We start from the raw sequence: 12750 nt of genomic DNA, 5'->3' as shown, positions 1-12750 counted from the left end.
CGCCTTTCAAGGGACCCAAGGCCGCTTTACATGGTGAACAAACAAACAAACAAACAAACAAACAAAAGGGGCAAATAATAAAGTAAAAAAATCAAATAAATAGCAGAAATGATACGGTCTGTCTTTTTAACCCACTTTTATTTTATTGTGCCCCTCTCATTAAATAACTGCCCCCCCCATTAAAATTGGTCTATAACCGCCACTGCCAAGTGTCCTTCCTGAATTTGAAAAAAAAAAAAAGCTCATACATCTCCATGTCACCCAAGTCACATGTTCTACTCATGTCCAAAGTTAATCCATTTTTGGCAGGGCTATTTTGACACTACGTCTAAAATATTTAAGATACAAATAAAAATGTGCCCCTTTTATTGCAGTATTTGGCGGCCCGCAAGACTGTACCTCAAATCAGTTAGCCACTTTAGCATTTACTTCATTGTTAGCTAGAAGGCTACTTCAGTCAGACAACTCACGTGTTTCTTTAACATGTTTATTAGAAGCAGCATATAGTTGAGTTTGGCGTCTAGGCTCGGGCCTCATCACTCCACAGATATACATAGCACGATGAGCGATGATTAAATATCTAACCCCCGAGCCTACAGGTGGAAGCTGGGGTGGTGGTGGGGCAGCGAGCAGCAGCGACGTGGAAGTAGCTGCAGCAACAGCAGCAGCAAGCGATGCATAGAGAGAGATCTGGCAGGTTAAATAGAGCGGCATATTAAGGAGACTGTTTGGTTGGTTGTAGAGTGGCAAGGGGCGTTATGCATGAATGCAGCATAAGTGCTCGAGTTGACTGCCTGAACTAGCTCGCAGGCTTCGCCCCATTTCTGCTCCGGTGGAAATCTGATGGAGCCCCATCCACCTCTCAATGTCTGCAGGATGTTATGAACTTCCTAACATTTGAAAACATCAGGTACAAATTGAAAGGAAAGGTTTTATGGGAAATGGCAGCCCTTTATATCATATTTGAATTCATTGAAAGTCCCACCCCCTGACTAAGTCTATATGTCCCCCCTCTAGTTATTCTTTTTTTCAAATGTAATAATTGTGTGTGTTTTTTGCTCTTTTTGGAGTCCAGCTGACCCTCTGACCTTTCCCCCAGGTACCCCCGAGGCTCTGGCAGAGAAGGAGCTCCAGTTGCTGATGATGATCAACCAGCTGAGCGGTCTGAGGGAGCAGCTCCTGGGAGCGCACTCTGAGCAGAGGAACATGGCCGCCCTGCTGCTGGAGAAACAGCAGCAGCAGATGGAGCTGGCTCGACAACAGCAGGAACAGGTGACAGTCACACAACTACAGACATATAGGCTTCTGGAGGATCGAGTTTTGAAACAACAAAAGACAAACATTCAAAAGTGGGACAAAGTTTTTATTTTGTATTTAGTGATATAGGAGTTAGAAAAACAAGTGCATACAAGTACAGTGTCACAGATACACAGAAGACAGGTGCATTTACAAGTTAAGACAAATAACAAATCTAGGCTTCTGGAGGGTTGAGTTTCAAAACGACATCCAAAAGTCCAAAACAGGGACTAATCTAAAGTGATTTTTTACTTTTAAGTATTTATTTGAACAAGGCTCATGCACACAAATGCAATAATCTCAGAAAAGAGAAGAGGTTTTTTATGCCAGATTTTAGCTAATAGATCATTTCCATCTGCAGTCCTGAGGCATATTGACTTTCTAAGAATTTTCTGGAACGGTTTATGAGGTCAAAAAGGTCAAAACTATATGTTAATGGTGTCGGATCAGTAAATGCTTGGCAGATACACATAATATGTAGCTATTTTTGACTGTAATTATCTGTAAATGTGCATGATTTTTGCTGCAGTTCAGCTCCTTTGCAACATTTTACTGCAATGGACTTTACTGTTTGATGTTATAAAATAAATACTAAAACATGCGTGCATTTTTGCTTGTATTGTCATTTCAGTATAAATGTAGAATATAGAAAGTATTATATACAGGGTTGTTACGGTCATTGAAAAGTCATGGAAATTCAAAATGGTAATTCCAGGCCCTGGAAAAGTTATGGAAAACAATATTTGCCCCAAAGCTTTGGAAAAGTCATGGAAATGTAACTAAAGTTGCATCAAATATAATTTATATTTTATTTAATCGCTGAAATAGTAATACTATAATGATAATACATACTGTAGTAATGAAATGTAGAATGGCATTTAACTGACGAGGTATTTTGCCCTCTTGTCTACAGTGGCTTTAGTCTGTAGGAGCCTACTATTTCATCTACGTTATTTGTTTTAGATAGGCACAACATGTTTCATATGCAGACTTTATTTTAATAATAAACCATTTTCAGTGGTACCGCTGAGAAAGAGTCATTTCTTTGGTCATGGAAAATGATTGGTGAAAAAGTGTATTTACCCATTTAGTAAGTTTCTGTTGTCAAAAAGGTAAACACTGGGTCGACTTAGAATCCTAATGGTGTAAGATCAGTCAAAGCTTGTCAGATGAACAAAATATGTAATGTAAGAAAAAGGACAATTTAAATAACTACATTTGTCAGATTCTTGGGGAAATTCTACTTCATTGCATCGTCATCACTTATCCAGTTCTTTGTTATGAATTGTATAGCAATGCATGTTCATTTCACATATTTTGTAATTATAGTGTCAATGTACAAAATAATAGAGTTTGTACATTTGATATAATAATAGATTACATTTTTATAGCGCCTTTCAAGGGACCCAAGGCCGCTGTACATGATGAACAAACAAACAAACAAACAAACAAGAAGGGCAAAAAATAAATTACAGATGAAATAAATAGCATTAGGAGAGGAAGCAGGGGGACTGTGATGGGTTAGGGGTCGAAGGATACAGGATACAATTCATGCATTGCATTTGGTGGGTTGTCATTGGATCATGGTCCCCTCCACTTTTTGAAATTGTGTGTGTTTGCCACATACATACAGCACGTGATCTGTGTGATAATGACCATGTGTCTTGTGTCTCAGATCGCCAAGCAGCAGCAGCAGCTGATCCAGCAGCAGCACAAGATCAACCTTCTTCAGCAGCAGATCCAGGTCAGCCTTCAGACATGTTCGCCTACCAGCAGCACAGATATGGGATGTTAAATTACAACAGTTTCAGACCAATGAGATGAGGTGTATCTGTTCTGCCTCGTCCCAGCAGGTGAACATGCCCTACGTGATGATCCCGGCTTTCCACCCCAACGCACAGTCCCTCCAGGTCTCCTCTGACCAACAGATGAATTTACCTCTGCAGCCAATCCCCTGCAAACCAGGTCAGTGTTTTGGGGAAGTTCAAGTCTTGGGAAAAGTTGAGTTGGGACCAGATATGGCAAAAGTACACACATCCTTTACTCAAGTAGAAGTACAGATACTCGTGTTTAAAAATACTCTGGTGAAAGTAGAAGTACTGACTAAACTTCTTTACTCAAGTAAAAGTAAAGAGGCTTTGAAATGTACTTCAGTAAAAAGTACCCATAACTAGCAGCTGTTTTAAAGAGTACCTGACCTCCCTTTATATTAATAGAACAATAATGTCATTGTTAGCTAATGAATGTTTCCATGCTGAACAACGGCAACATGACAACGTTTTCATTGGTCCCTCTTCTTTAGAGAAGACCAGGAAATGATGGATACACGGATCGTGTTCAAATCAATAGGCACGCAATGACTCTAAATAATAATGATCACGCCACCAAACACACATTCAGACTAAAGGAACCAGCCTGTTTGGAAAATGAGAGAAGTAGAAAGTTCAGGTATTTGTGTTCAACATGTAAGAAGTAGAAAGTACAGGTATTTGTGTTCAACATGTAAGAAGTAGAAAGTACAGGTATTTGTGTTCAACATGTAAGAAGTAGAAAGTACAGGTATTTGTGTTCAACATGTAAGAAGTAGAAAGTACAGGTATTTGGGTTCGAAATGTAAGAAGTAGAAAGTACAGGTATTTGAGTTCAACATGTAAGAAGTAGAAAGTACAGGTATTTGTGTTCAAACTGTAAGAAGTAGAAAGTACAGGTATTTGGGTTCGAAATGTAAGAAGTAGAAAGTACAGGTATTTGTGTTCAACATGTAAGAAGTAGAAAGTACAGGTATTTGNTAAGATATGAGACTTAGACATTTAAAATTCTCCCAGCCTCTTAATGAAATGGGATTAAACATGCATTACTGATTGTTTGGCAGCCCGCCATTGACATAACTGGCTATTAATTAAGGGATATCCTCCACACCCACCCAGGCCGGAACCTCAGTGGGACCACATTGAGCTCTTAATGCTATCACACCCACTTCACAAGCAGCCGACAACCCCAGCCATGGGATTCTCCCCAAATCCTCAGGGGGCAAATGGAGAAGGGCGTTGTATCTACATTGGGCTTCATCAAAATGTACCATTGAACCTTTTATCACATCATACGGTTGCACACATAATGGCTCTGATTCTAATACCAAAAATGAATTCAATATCTCAGCTTGGAGGGAAAAAGGCTGGACAACCGCAAGATCAAAGAATCGTTAAGCCTTAAATGGGGAGATTTGTGTAGAAGGTGATCCGGAACCTTTAATTTGAAAGCTTTTGGACTTGCTCTCAGAAATAGATCAGATCCACAGCTTGAGGGCAGACCAAAAACCCTTTTATCAGCAGGCCGGAATGGAGAGCTGTCGGGGTAACTTGCTTGCAAATTGATATCTCGCTGCTGGACAGAGCCTTATCGCCCTGGACTCATCAATAGATCCACTATAAACAGAAGGGCGGCACGCTACTATATCCACCACTTCTACCCATTAAAGTAAAATGATATAACTACTACAGACAATTGACTTATCACCTTGTAGCCATGTTCTACAAACTAATAACCCTGATGCTCGGCAGATGGATTGGCCCAACGGTGTGTGAATGTGTATGAATGCTAGTCCTATAGAGTAAGGTACACTGCTCTGTATGAATGGGTGTGAATGGGTGAATGACATGTAGTATGTAAAGCGCTTTGAGGGGTCTTAAAGACTGGATAAAGCGCTCTATAAGTACAGTGCATTTACCATTTAATAACAATATTACTGCAACTTAAAGTAGTTCTACTATTACTTCTGGGTGTTCATGACTACTGCTACCACTACAACCACCCATGCTACTAGCATACTATAATGGTTAGGGTTTAGCTAACACTGCTCGTCCTACTGCTAACACTAATACCAGTACTTCCATGACTACCTATACAAGTACTACATTTGTGTAGGCTACAGATGACATAACTACTAGCCCAACTGTTAACAATACAGACACAACGTTTGTAGCTAACAGTAATAATACTTTAACTACTACTGTAAGGCGGAGTGCTAACTTTCGTATCACTATACTTTCATGACTATCTCTACTACTCAATCAATCAATGTTTATTTATATAGCCCAATATCACAAATGTTACATTTGTCTCAGTGGACTTCACAGTTTTTACAGAATATCAGTATGACAATACGACACCCTCTGTCCTACTACTTCAACCATTGACTAGCTTCACAACCCAAGCACAACTTATTTTGGGATTCTTCCTATTGTAGAGGTGATTACACATCCTGAGCGTTTAAATACAGGGTCATCTTTACAGTAGCACAAACAGACACATTCCTATGGTTTGCTCTTGGGTGTGTTTGTCTGCCATTTTGGGCTGAGTGTCTGTCCCGTGGGGGGAAACAGACAGATACGGTACATCCTGTGGCCCGCTGGAACCATCGTGATGGAGGCCTGTATGGGTGGAGTAGTGGAGAGGCGGAGTGGGGAGAGCTCTACAGATGTGAGTCCTGAGATAAGAGGGAAAGGCTTTCGTAACAGGATAATGGCTTCCCGTTTGAATGCTCCACAAATTGTTTGTCGGGTTACGGCAGCTTTGAACAGTGAAGCTTTTATCGGAGAATCAGACGGAAGGGGAATGCGAAAACAAGAACAACAAAGACTTCTTGTGCTGTTTACTGGGATAATGATTTAGCTACTATGAAAGCAGCAAATAATCAGGAAGGAGAAATGTTAAACAGGAAGTGGTCTGGACTGAAGAGAACACCAAATTGCAGATACGCAGTTTAACACCAAGTCACAGTCACTGTCAATGTTTTCCAATTACCAAGAATTGTTATTGTTGTTGCGGCTTGAAAAAATCACATACTGTTGCAAAAGCAGACTTTAATCAAACAAAACAAGCCAAAGTCAGATTTGGAGGGTTACTAAAGCCCTGTGTGCTCATTTACACTTCATAGTTCATACCAATTCGTCTTTCAAGAAGCTGCCTTCAAAACACAATTTGCAAGCAATTACCTTGCTTTTCAGAATTTGTGCCAGAAAAAAACTTAATTTGCAAGAAACAAGTAAGTTATCTCAATTGTGTTAGGTTTATTATCTCATCAGAACAAGCTTGCAAAGGTCTATAGGGAGCGCAGAAGAATAAAATACAACACAGAGGTGACCAGAAGAAAAGTATTTGTACTCTCTCTGACACCTGTCATGATGAGGGATCATTCATCTTAGTTATCTTCTATCTGCAGAATCCATTCGCTTGCTCGCAGCCTAAGGATGTTAAGGCACATCTGTCTCCTGCAGATGGCTGGTAAAGACTGAGAACTAGGAAATGTCTCTGTATAGCTAAGAGGGCCTTTCAGTTCTGCACACTGTAAAGAGGCAACCCTGATGGAAGTGTAATGTGCCCAAGGAAACTCAGGCCTCAGCTGGATCTCCGACTGTAAAAGTGATGCTTTCAGAGACCGGATCGACCTGGACAAAACCAGAAATATGGTCTTAATATAAAAATATACAAAGCAAGTCCACAGTCATGATTCAGACTTTTGAACCTTTTTTACCTTTTCGATGTGATCTCGCTCCACCTCTGCTACAACTTAAGGCACTTCCATCACAGCAGTCCAGTCCGAGTTTATCACTTGTGTGAGATTAAGGCAGATTTGTCAGAGACAGCCTTTGGCTCCGCTGGCCTGAGGGTGGAGCTCTGGGTTGCATACCATATCATCAGCCTGGTAAGCTAACCGTCCAGGAGCATGGTGGGTCCCAGTCTGACCTTCATGCTCCATATTCATGTGACATTCTGCGCTGGTGGCTTGCCAGAGCTGTGAACACAGCCTTGATCCCGTCTTCGGAATCTAAAGCAGTACAGACTACAACTTTAACAAGAACTAAGGGGATACATGAAGAAATGTATGAACCGTATCTCATATCAAGATATTAGGTTCCCTCAAGGCATTTTCAAGGCCTCCAGCAATAAAGGAACTTTTTTAATCCACCACCAAGAGAGAGCAACAAGACTTCTGGTTACAAAAAGCATATTTAAAGGATCAAAGTTTGGGATAAGCGCTCATTTGCTTACTTGTTGTGGATCATTCTTGATCAGATGGCTAATATTTCCTAACCCTCACACAGACAGCTGTGCAACTGTACAACAAACTTTATCATCCATCCCATATATTGCGAACAAAAGAAAACACCATGTGTTTTTGTGACCCTTCTTTTATGGACCTGTAGACCTGTCTATTATTATAGTTTTTTTAGTAACACTTTTCTACGGAGCCAATGTCTAATATGTATAGCCTAATGTATTGAATAATCCATTATAATCTGTTAATAACACTATATAAAGCAAACCAATTAATGTGATTCATAACCACCTTGTAATGTATTATATCTGCCTATACATCAGAACTTTAATTTCTAGCACCTTATGATCTCCTAGAGTTACTTATACACTTATGTTTCCCAAATATGATAATTATCATCCAGCTATGATCCTTGCAAAACCAGCAATTAAGTATTTATAATAATTGACCTTATACATCATAAGGGGCTTTATAATGTGTTAAGGTTAAACCTTATAAATATTAATGAGTGCTTTGAACTTTATCTATACAGTGGTATTAAAGGGCAATAACACATTAAAAAGTGTCTTTACATAGCGTGTAAAACGTGTGTTTACATTGTGTGTGTGTGTGTGTTTTCTATGCTGCTGTAAATCGTATTTGTAACATAGTAGCAGGACTTTCCCAGACATGTTCTCTTTAGACTTTGCACATACGTATAATGCATACTGGCATTCTGGGTCTCTGGTTGCAAACCCAGGACACTCTGCCGATGCCCTGGTCCCACCCTGGGGTCTACTCACTCAGCAGCTGGCGGCGCAGGACATGCAGGCTTGTCTTCATGGTATCATGTGATCCGGTTCCTCCTCCACAGTGCTCATGGTTCTCTAGTAAAGAGAGAGAGAGAGAATGACAGATACGGTGAAACTCAACTCTGGTATCAAAATCACATTAAAGTTTTGATATACTGTGATTGTATGTGAGCAGATTTAAGTAGAGGAGACACTGACAAGAAAGGCTTAACCTTGAACGTTTAATCCTTGTAATGACTACCATAAAACAGTAACGCATCTCAGAGTGGATCATATGAATTACAACCAAAACTTTGACAACAAAAGACCAAGAAGGAGAGCCTCAACTGCTAGTTTTCAAATCAGCGTTGTCATCCTGCAGGCTGTGTTGCCCAGTAAAACCAATTACATCGCATTAAACATTGACCAGTAAGCCTGGTTCTGAGGACAGCCACTGCCTGTTTGTCAGCCCGACAAATACCCAAGGGTGCTCTTTAGGAGAATGACTCACTGATGGCCTTCTGTTAAATGAAAGAAAACACACACACATCTCCTTTCACCCCCAGAGATTTTAGTGTGTGCGTATTCGCCTCCCTTTGTGGGAAGTGCCCTTGTGCAACACGGTGCCCACACTAAGCTCTCTCACAATCAACATAAACAGACACATGTTTCTAAAGAAGTCTATTTTGAACACACACACCTAGCACCTTTCACCCTACCTGCGTGAATAATCTCTTACATGTGAAATTGGATTTGCACCCCCCCCAGGAGGAGAGGTCTGGTATCAGGCAACCTGTGATTCTGCGGGAGACGTGTTAGATGAGAGGGACAGGCAACACAAAGCACAGGGCAGTAGGGTGCTGATCCTTTCATAAGGCTTTATTTTGTCATAAATGCAGCCCCGTTCAGGAGACTGAAGAGGCAACACAACACATCTGAGTCATTTTGTCGCCATTGTGGCAACCTTTCAGTGTTTGTATTGGGCTATAAATCTGAACTATGCAACCACGGACCATTTTGAAATTGTTGAATTGAATACGGTTGGAGGACACATGCCCGAGCAGGGAAAATAACATGTTGAGTAACATAGATGATATTAAACATAACACAAATATTTACCTACAATAGTCACAATGTATGACCGCTACAGCGACTATCCATCTATCCATGTTAGCAATAGCTTACTTATGGGAATGGTAGAATGCAAAAATCACAAGAAACAATGTATTATATTACATGTTTGAAAATAATTTATTTTTCCTTCTAACTCTACTTTCCTTTTACAACAGATCAAATAAATGAAAACAATAATTTAAACATGTTTTACTAAATTAGTTGTCAAGGCAGTCCTTAATTTAGATAACAAATGTGTTCCAAGAAAATGAAAACAGAGCTGATTGCTTCTTCCCCGCTCTTAAGTCACAGCTTAGACTATAATGGCGAAGGATAAGACGCATACAAGTAAGACTAATGAATGAATACAGTAATAGCAACAGAACATTTGTTTTTCCCAGCTTCTGAATAAATGCCACCTATCCCAAAACCATCTCCACTGCCCACTGTAAACACACCATAACGCTGCAGTCATAGTAAGCCCTTTTGCCGCTTTACTCCTATCTTCTGCTTTATATTTTTTAGCATCAAGTTCCTGGCCTAATGAGCTCAATGGCAGGGTGCGAAGAAAGCAGCTGAGCCTTTCCACGGTGATTACACCTCATCAGCGCTGTCAGGCCAGCTCAGCCACATTGACATGCTCTTTAAATTGCAAGGCACAAGGGGTGAGGCCAGGGAAGGGTGGGAAGAGGAGAGATAGTGGCAGGGAGAGTCTGATTTATACTTCTTATCACAGAGCACAACAAGGTTTTTGTTTAGAAAGGAGGATGGACAAAACACAGCTGTTCAAGAAGCTGTATTGTAGTTGCATGCACATGTGCAGGTAAAAGATCATTTGAGAAGACATCTAGGGTCACGGCACAGACAAAACCCCTGACAGTAGGGTCACTGGCAGCAGCGGAGAGTGTTTTAATGCAATGCTTAACACTATCCCACCAACGCAGAAACTCCATTCAATTCTAGTACCTCTGTTTACCTCTGGAAACTGGTGAGGGATCATGTCCTTGTTACTGCACAAGGGAGTTCCTACTGGATGGAGACCATGCATTTAGGCAGACATTACAAAATGCAGTCCTCTTATTCATGTTTAAGAGAGCTCTGTGTGGACACAGCAGGGTGCCAACACACAAAAGGCTTGGAATAAAAACACAGAGTTGTGTGCCAAAATACATTAGGAGTTGCTCAACATCATACAACCTCCCTGATAGTCTTCTAACCTTAGTTAAATAAGACAAATCAAACTAGACTACCAGGATCACATGTTATTGTCTTGCTAATACCTGCAAATACTTTATATCACAAATGCCTGACCTAGGAGGCATGAATGGGTGGATGCATGTGTACGTGTTTGCAGCCAGGCCCGTACCCAGGATTTCGTAAATACCGAGGTCCTAGGGGAGCTCGGGGGCAGGCCCCCCCAATTTTGGGAGGATTTTCATGATCTAGATATCTGTTTTTAAGTCCTGTAGGGGGGCACAAATTGGATGATATATTAATTTCAAACCATATCAGTGGGCTGCAGCATAAATTATATTGAAAGTGTAATGCATGATCCAATAATGATCCACATTATAATCTGGAGGTGCAGAAGAGGCTAAAATGCTTCCAAAACATTGGAAAAGTAATGTCTCTGTCTTCTTTCTGTTCATTACTCTCTCTGTCCTTTATGCATCCCTCATTGTTAAATGTATGCTCCTCCTCACTTGTCGCTCCTGCCAGTGTATTACAAATAATTCAGTAATTTAGTTCATTTTACTTTGCAGATAGATAGATGGGGTAACTAAGCCTACATAGGTTGTGTTGAACAGCACATGAACATAATGTAAATACAACCCTGGGCTCAGAAGGCTGTCCCTGCAGTCCCTCTCTGACTTCCATCACTTTCTCTCTGCCTGTCCTGTATCTCCCTTACCAAAGCTGAGCTTGGACTGATAGTCTTTTAATTATATCTGTGTCAGTGAAAAAAGAAAACAATGCAATGTTATCTCCTCAACATTTTACTCAAATTATAATGAAAGAAAAGCATTGAAAGTTTTGTTAAAAGGTCTGATATTGGATGAATTAAATTAATGTTGGCTCTCTAGCTATTTTATTCATGCAATTTAAACCAAAGTATAGCCTATAGCTCCAATATAAGTTATTGTGCATGTTGTCATACGTCCACTGACAAACGTAGTGCTTTCACACAGGATCTGCTGCTGGTCATATGATGTCCTGTGATCAACAGAAACACAAGCAGCCCACTTGACTCAGATGATCTCAATTACTCCACCGCTGCTCCTGTGTTGTGCCGTGGATTGAAGCCGTGTTCGCAGGGCTGACGTCATTTCAATTATTGGACGTTTCGTCTAGTTTTCTAAGCGGAAGAATCAAATAAATGTTTTACTTTGTAAAATGTTTTGCATTGGAATAAACGTCAGTGTTTTATTCCTACAGAGTACATGGTCAAAGGATAATATGTGTTTTGTCAGTATAGCACTATTTTATAAAACATTCTCTGTTGTTTAAGTATCTGATACTTGATAACCATGAATACAAAATACGTAAAAAATCACAAGTAATGATATCACATATTTTTGTATTGTAATGCCACTGGTATTTATTTTATTTGTGTATTGTAAGGTGACATTGAATGTATTATTGTCATTGTATCTGTGCCTCTCTCACACTGTTAATGTTCTTTTTCTTTTCGATAAGGTTAATCCTGGTGTTAATAGGGAAGATCTGCACGGTTCTCTACAGCCCATGTTCAGCAGAACAGGTGGTGCAGCTGCCTGGTTTTGGACCCCCACTATAACTTTGTCCAGGGTGGTCGTACTCCCACCAAAATCACACTGTTGTTTGCTGTTCACCTGTAGTCAGTGTACAAAAAAGTATTTTACTCTGGGCTCAGCAGGTGAGAAACTAAAGGGGGGCTTCCACATGTGGCAGACCAGGTGTTGGTGCTGCCGGGTTTGGCACCCCCACTATAACTTTGTCCAGGTTGGTCATACTCCCACCAAAATCACACTGTTGTTCGCAGTTCACCTGTAGTCTGTGCACACAAAAACATTTTACTCTGGGTTCCAGGGTCGGCCCTTGGCATAGGCAGTATAGGCGAATGCTAAGGGTGCATCAACCCGTCGGGGGCGCCGAAAATTGGGGAGAAAAAGAAATTAAAAAAAGTTAGAAATAAAAAATAAAAAAAAGTTTTATTTCACAACAACACAATTTCCCGATTTTGGATCAACAAAGTAAATCTTATATCTTGTACTAACAGAACTACGCTTATATTGCGTACAGTGCCAATAAACTATGGCACAACCCCCCCCCCCCAATCTTATTATCTTATACTAACAGAACTACGCCTATATTGCGTACAGCGTCAAAATCAAGTTGAACTGCCCCAGCCCCAGTAAAAACCAGAGGTTTATGTGAAATTGTTCTTTTTTTTAGATAATGGTTTAAGTGTGAAATTATAGGTTTTAATGTTGTATTTATGTTAATTTAAAAATAAATCAAACTCCCAAAAAA

The 12750-nt window shown here is 40.3% G+C and overlaps 1 protein-coding gene across 2 annotated transcripts in view; it reads right to left on the bottom strand.

The window, feature by feature from the left end:
- Window positions 1–12750, bottom strand: part of tmem108 (transmembrane protein 108) — a 75851-nt gene that overhangs the window by 38595 nt on the left and 24506 nt on the right. For both annotated transcript variants that reach the window (XM_010782645.1, XM_010782644.1), the window contains one exon: window positions 8137–8220. In XM_010782645.1, coding sequence (XP_010780947.1) covers window positions 8137–8176 — 40 coding nt within the window. In that variant the 5' untranslated portion in view covers window positions 8177–8220. The remainder of the gene's footprint in view (window positions 1–8136; window positions 8221–12750) is intronic.

Source organism: Notothenia coriiceps, unplaced genomic scaffold (assembly GCF_000735185.1).
Source record: "Notothenia coriiceps isolate Sejong01 unplaced genomic scaffold, NC01 NC01_scaffold00024667, whole genome shotgun sequence".
Taxonomy (NCBI): domain Eukaryota; kingdom Metazoa; phylum Chordata; class Actinopteri; order Perciformes; family Nototheniidae; genus Notothenia; species Notothenia coriiceps.
This window is presented reverse-complemented; position numbering and strand designations above follow the sequence as displayed.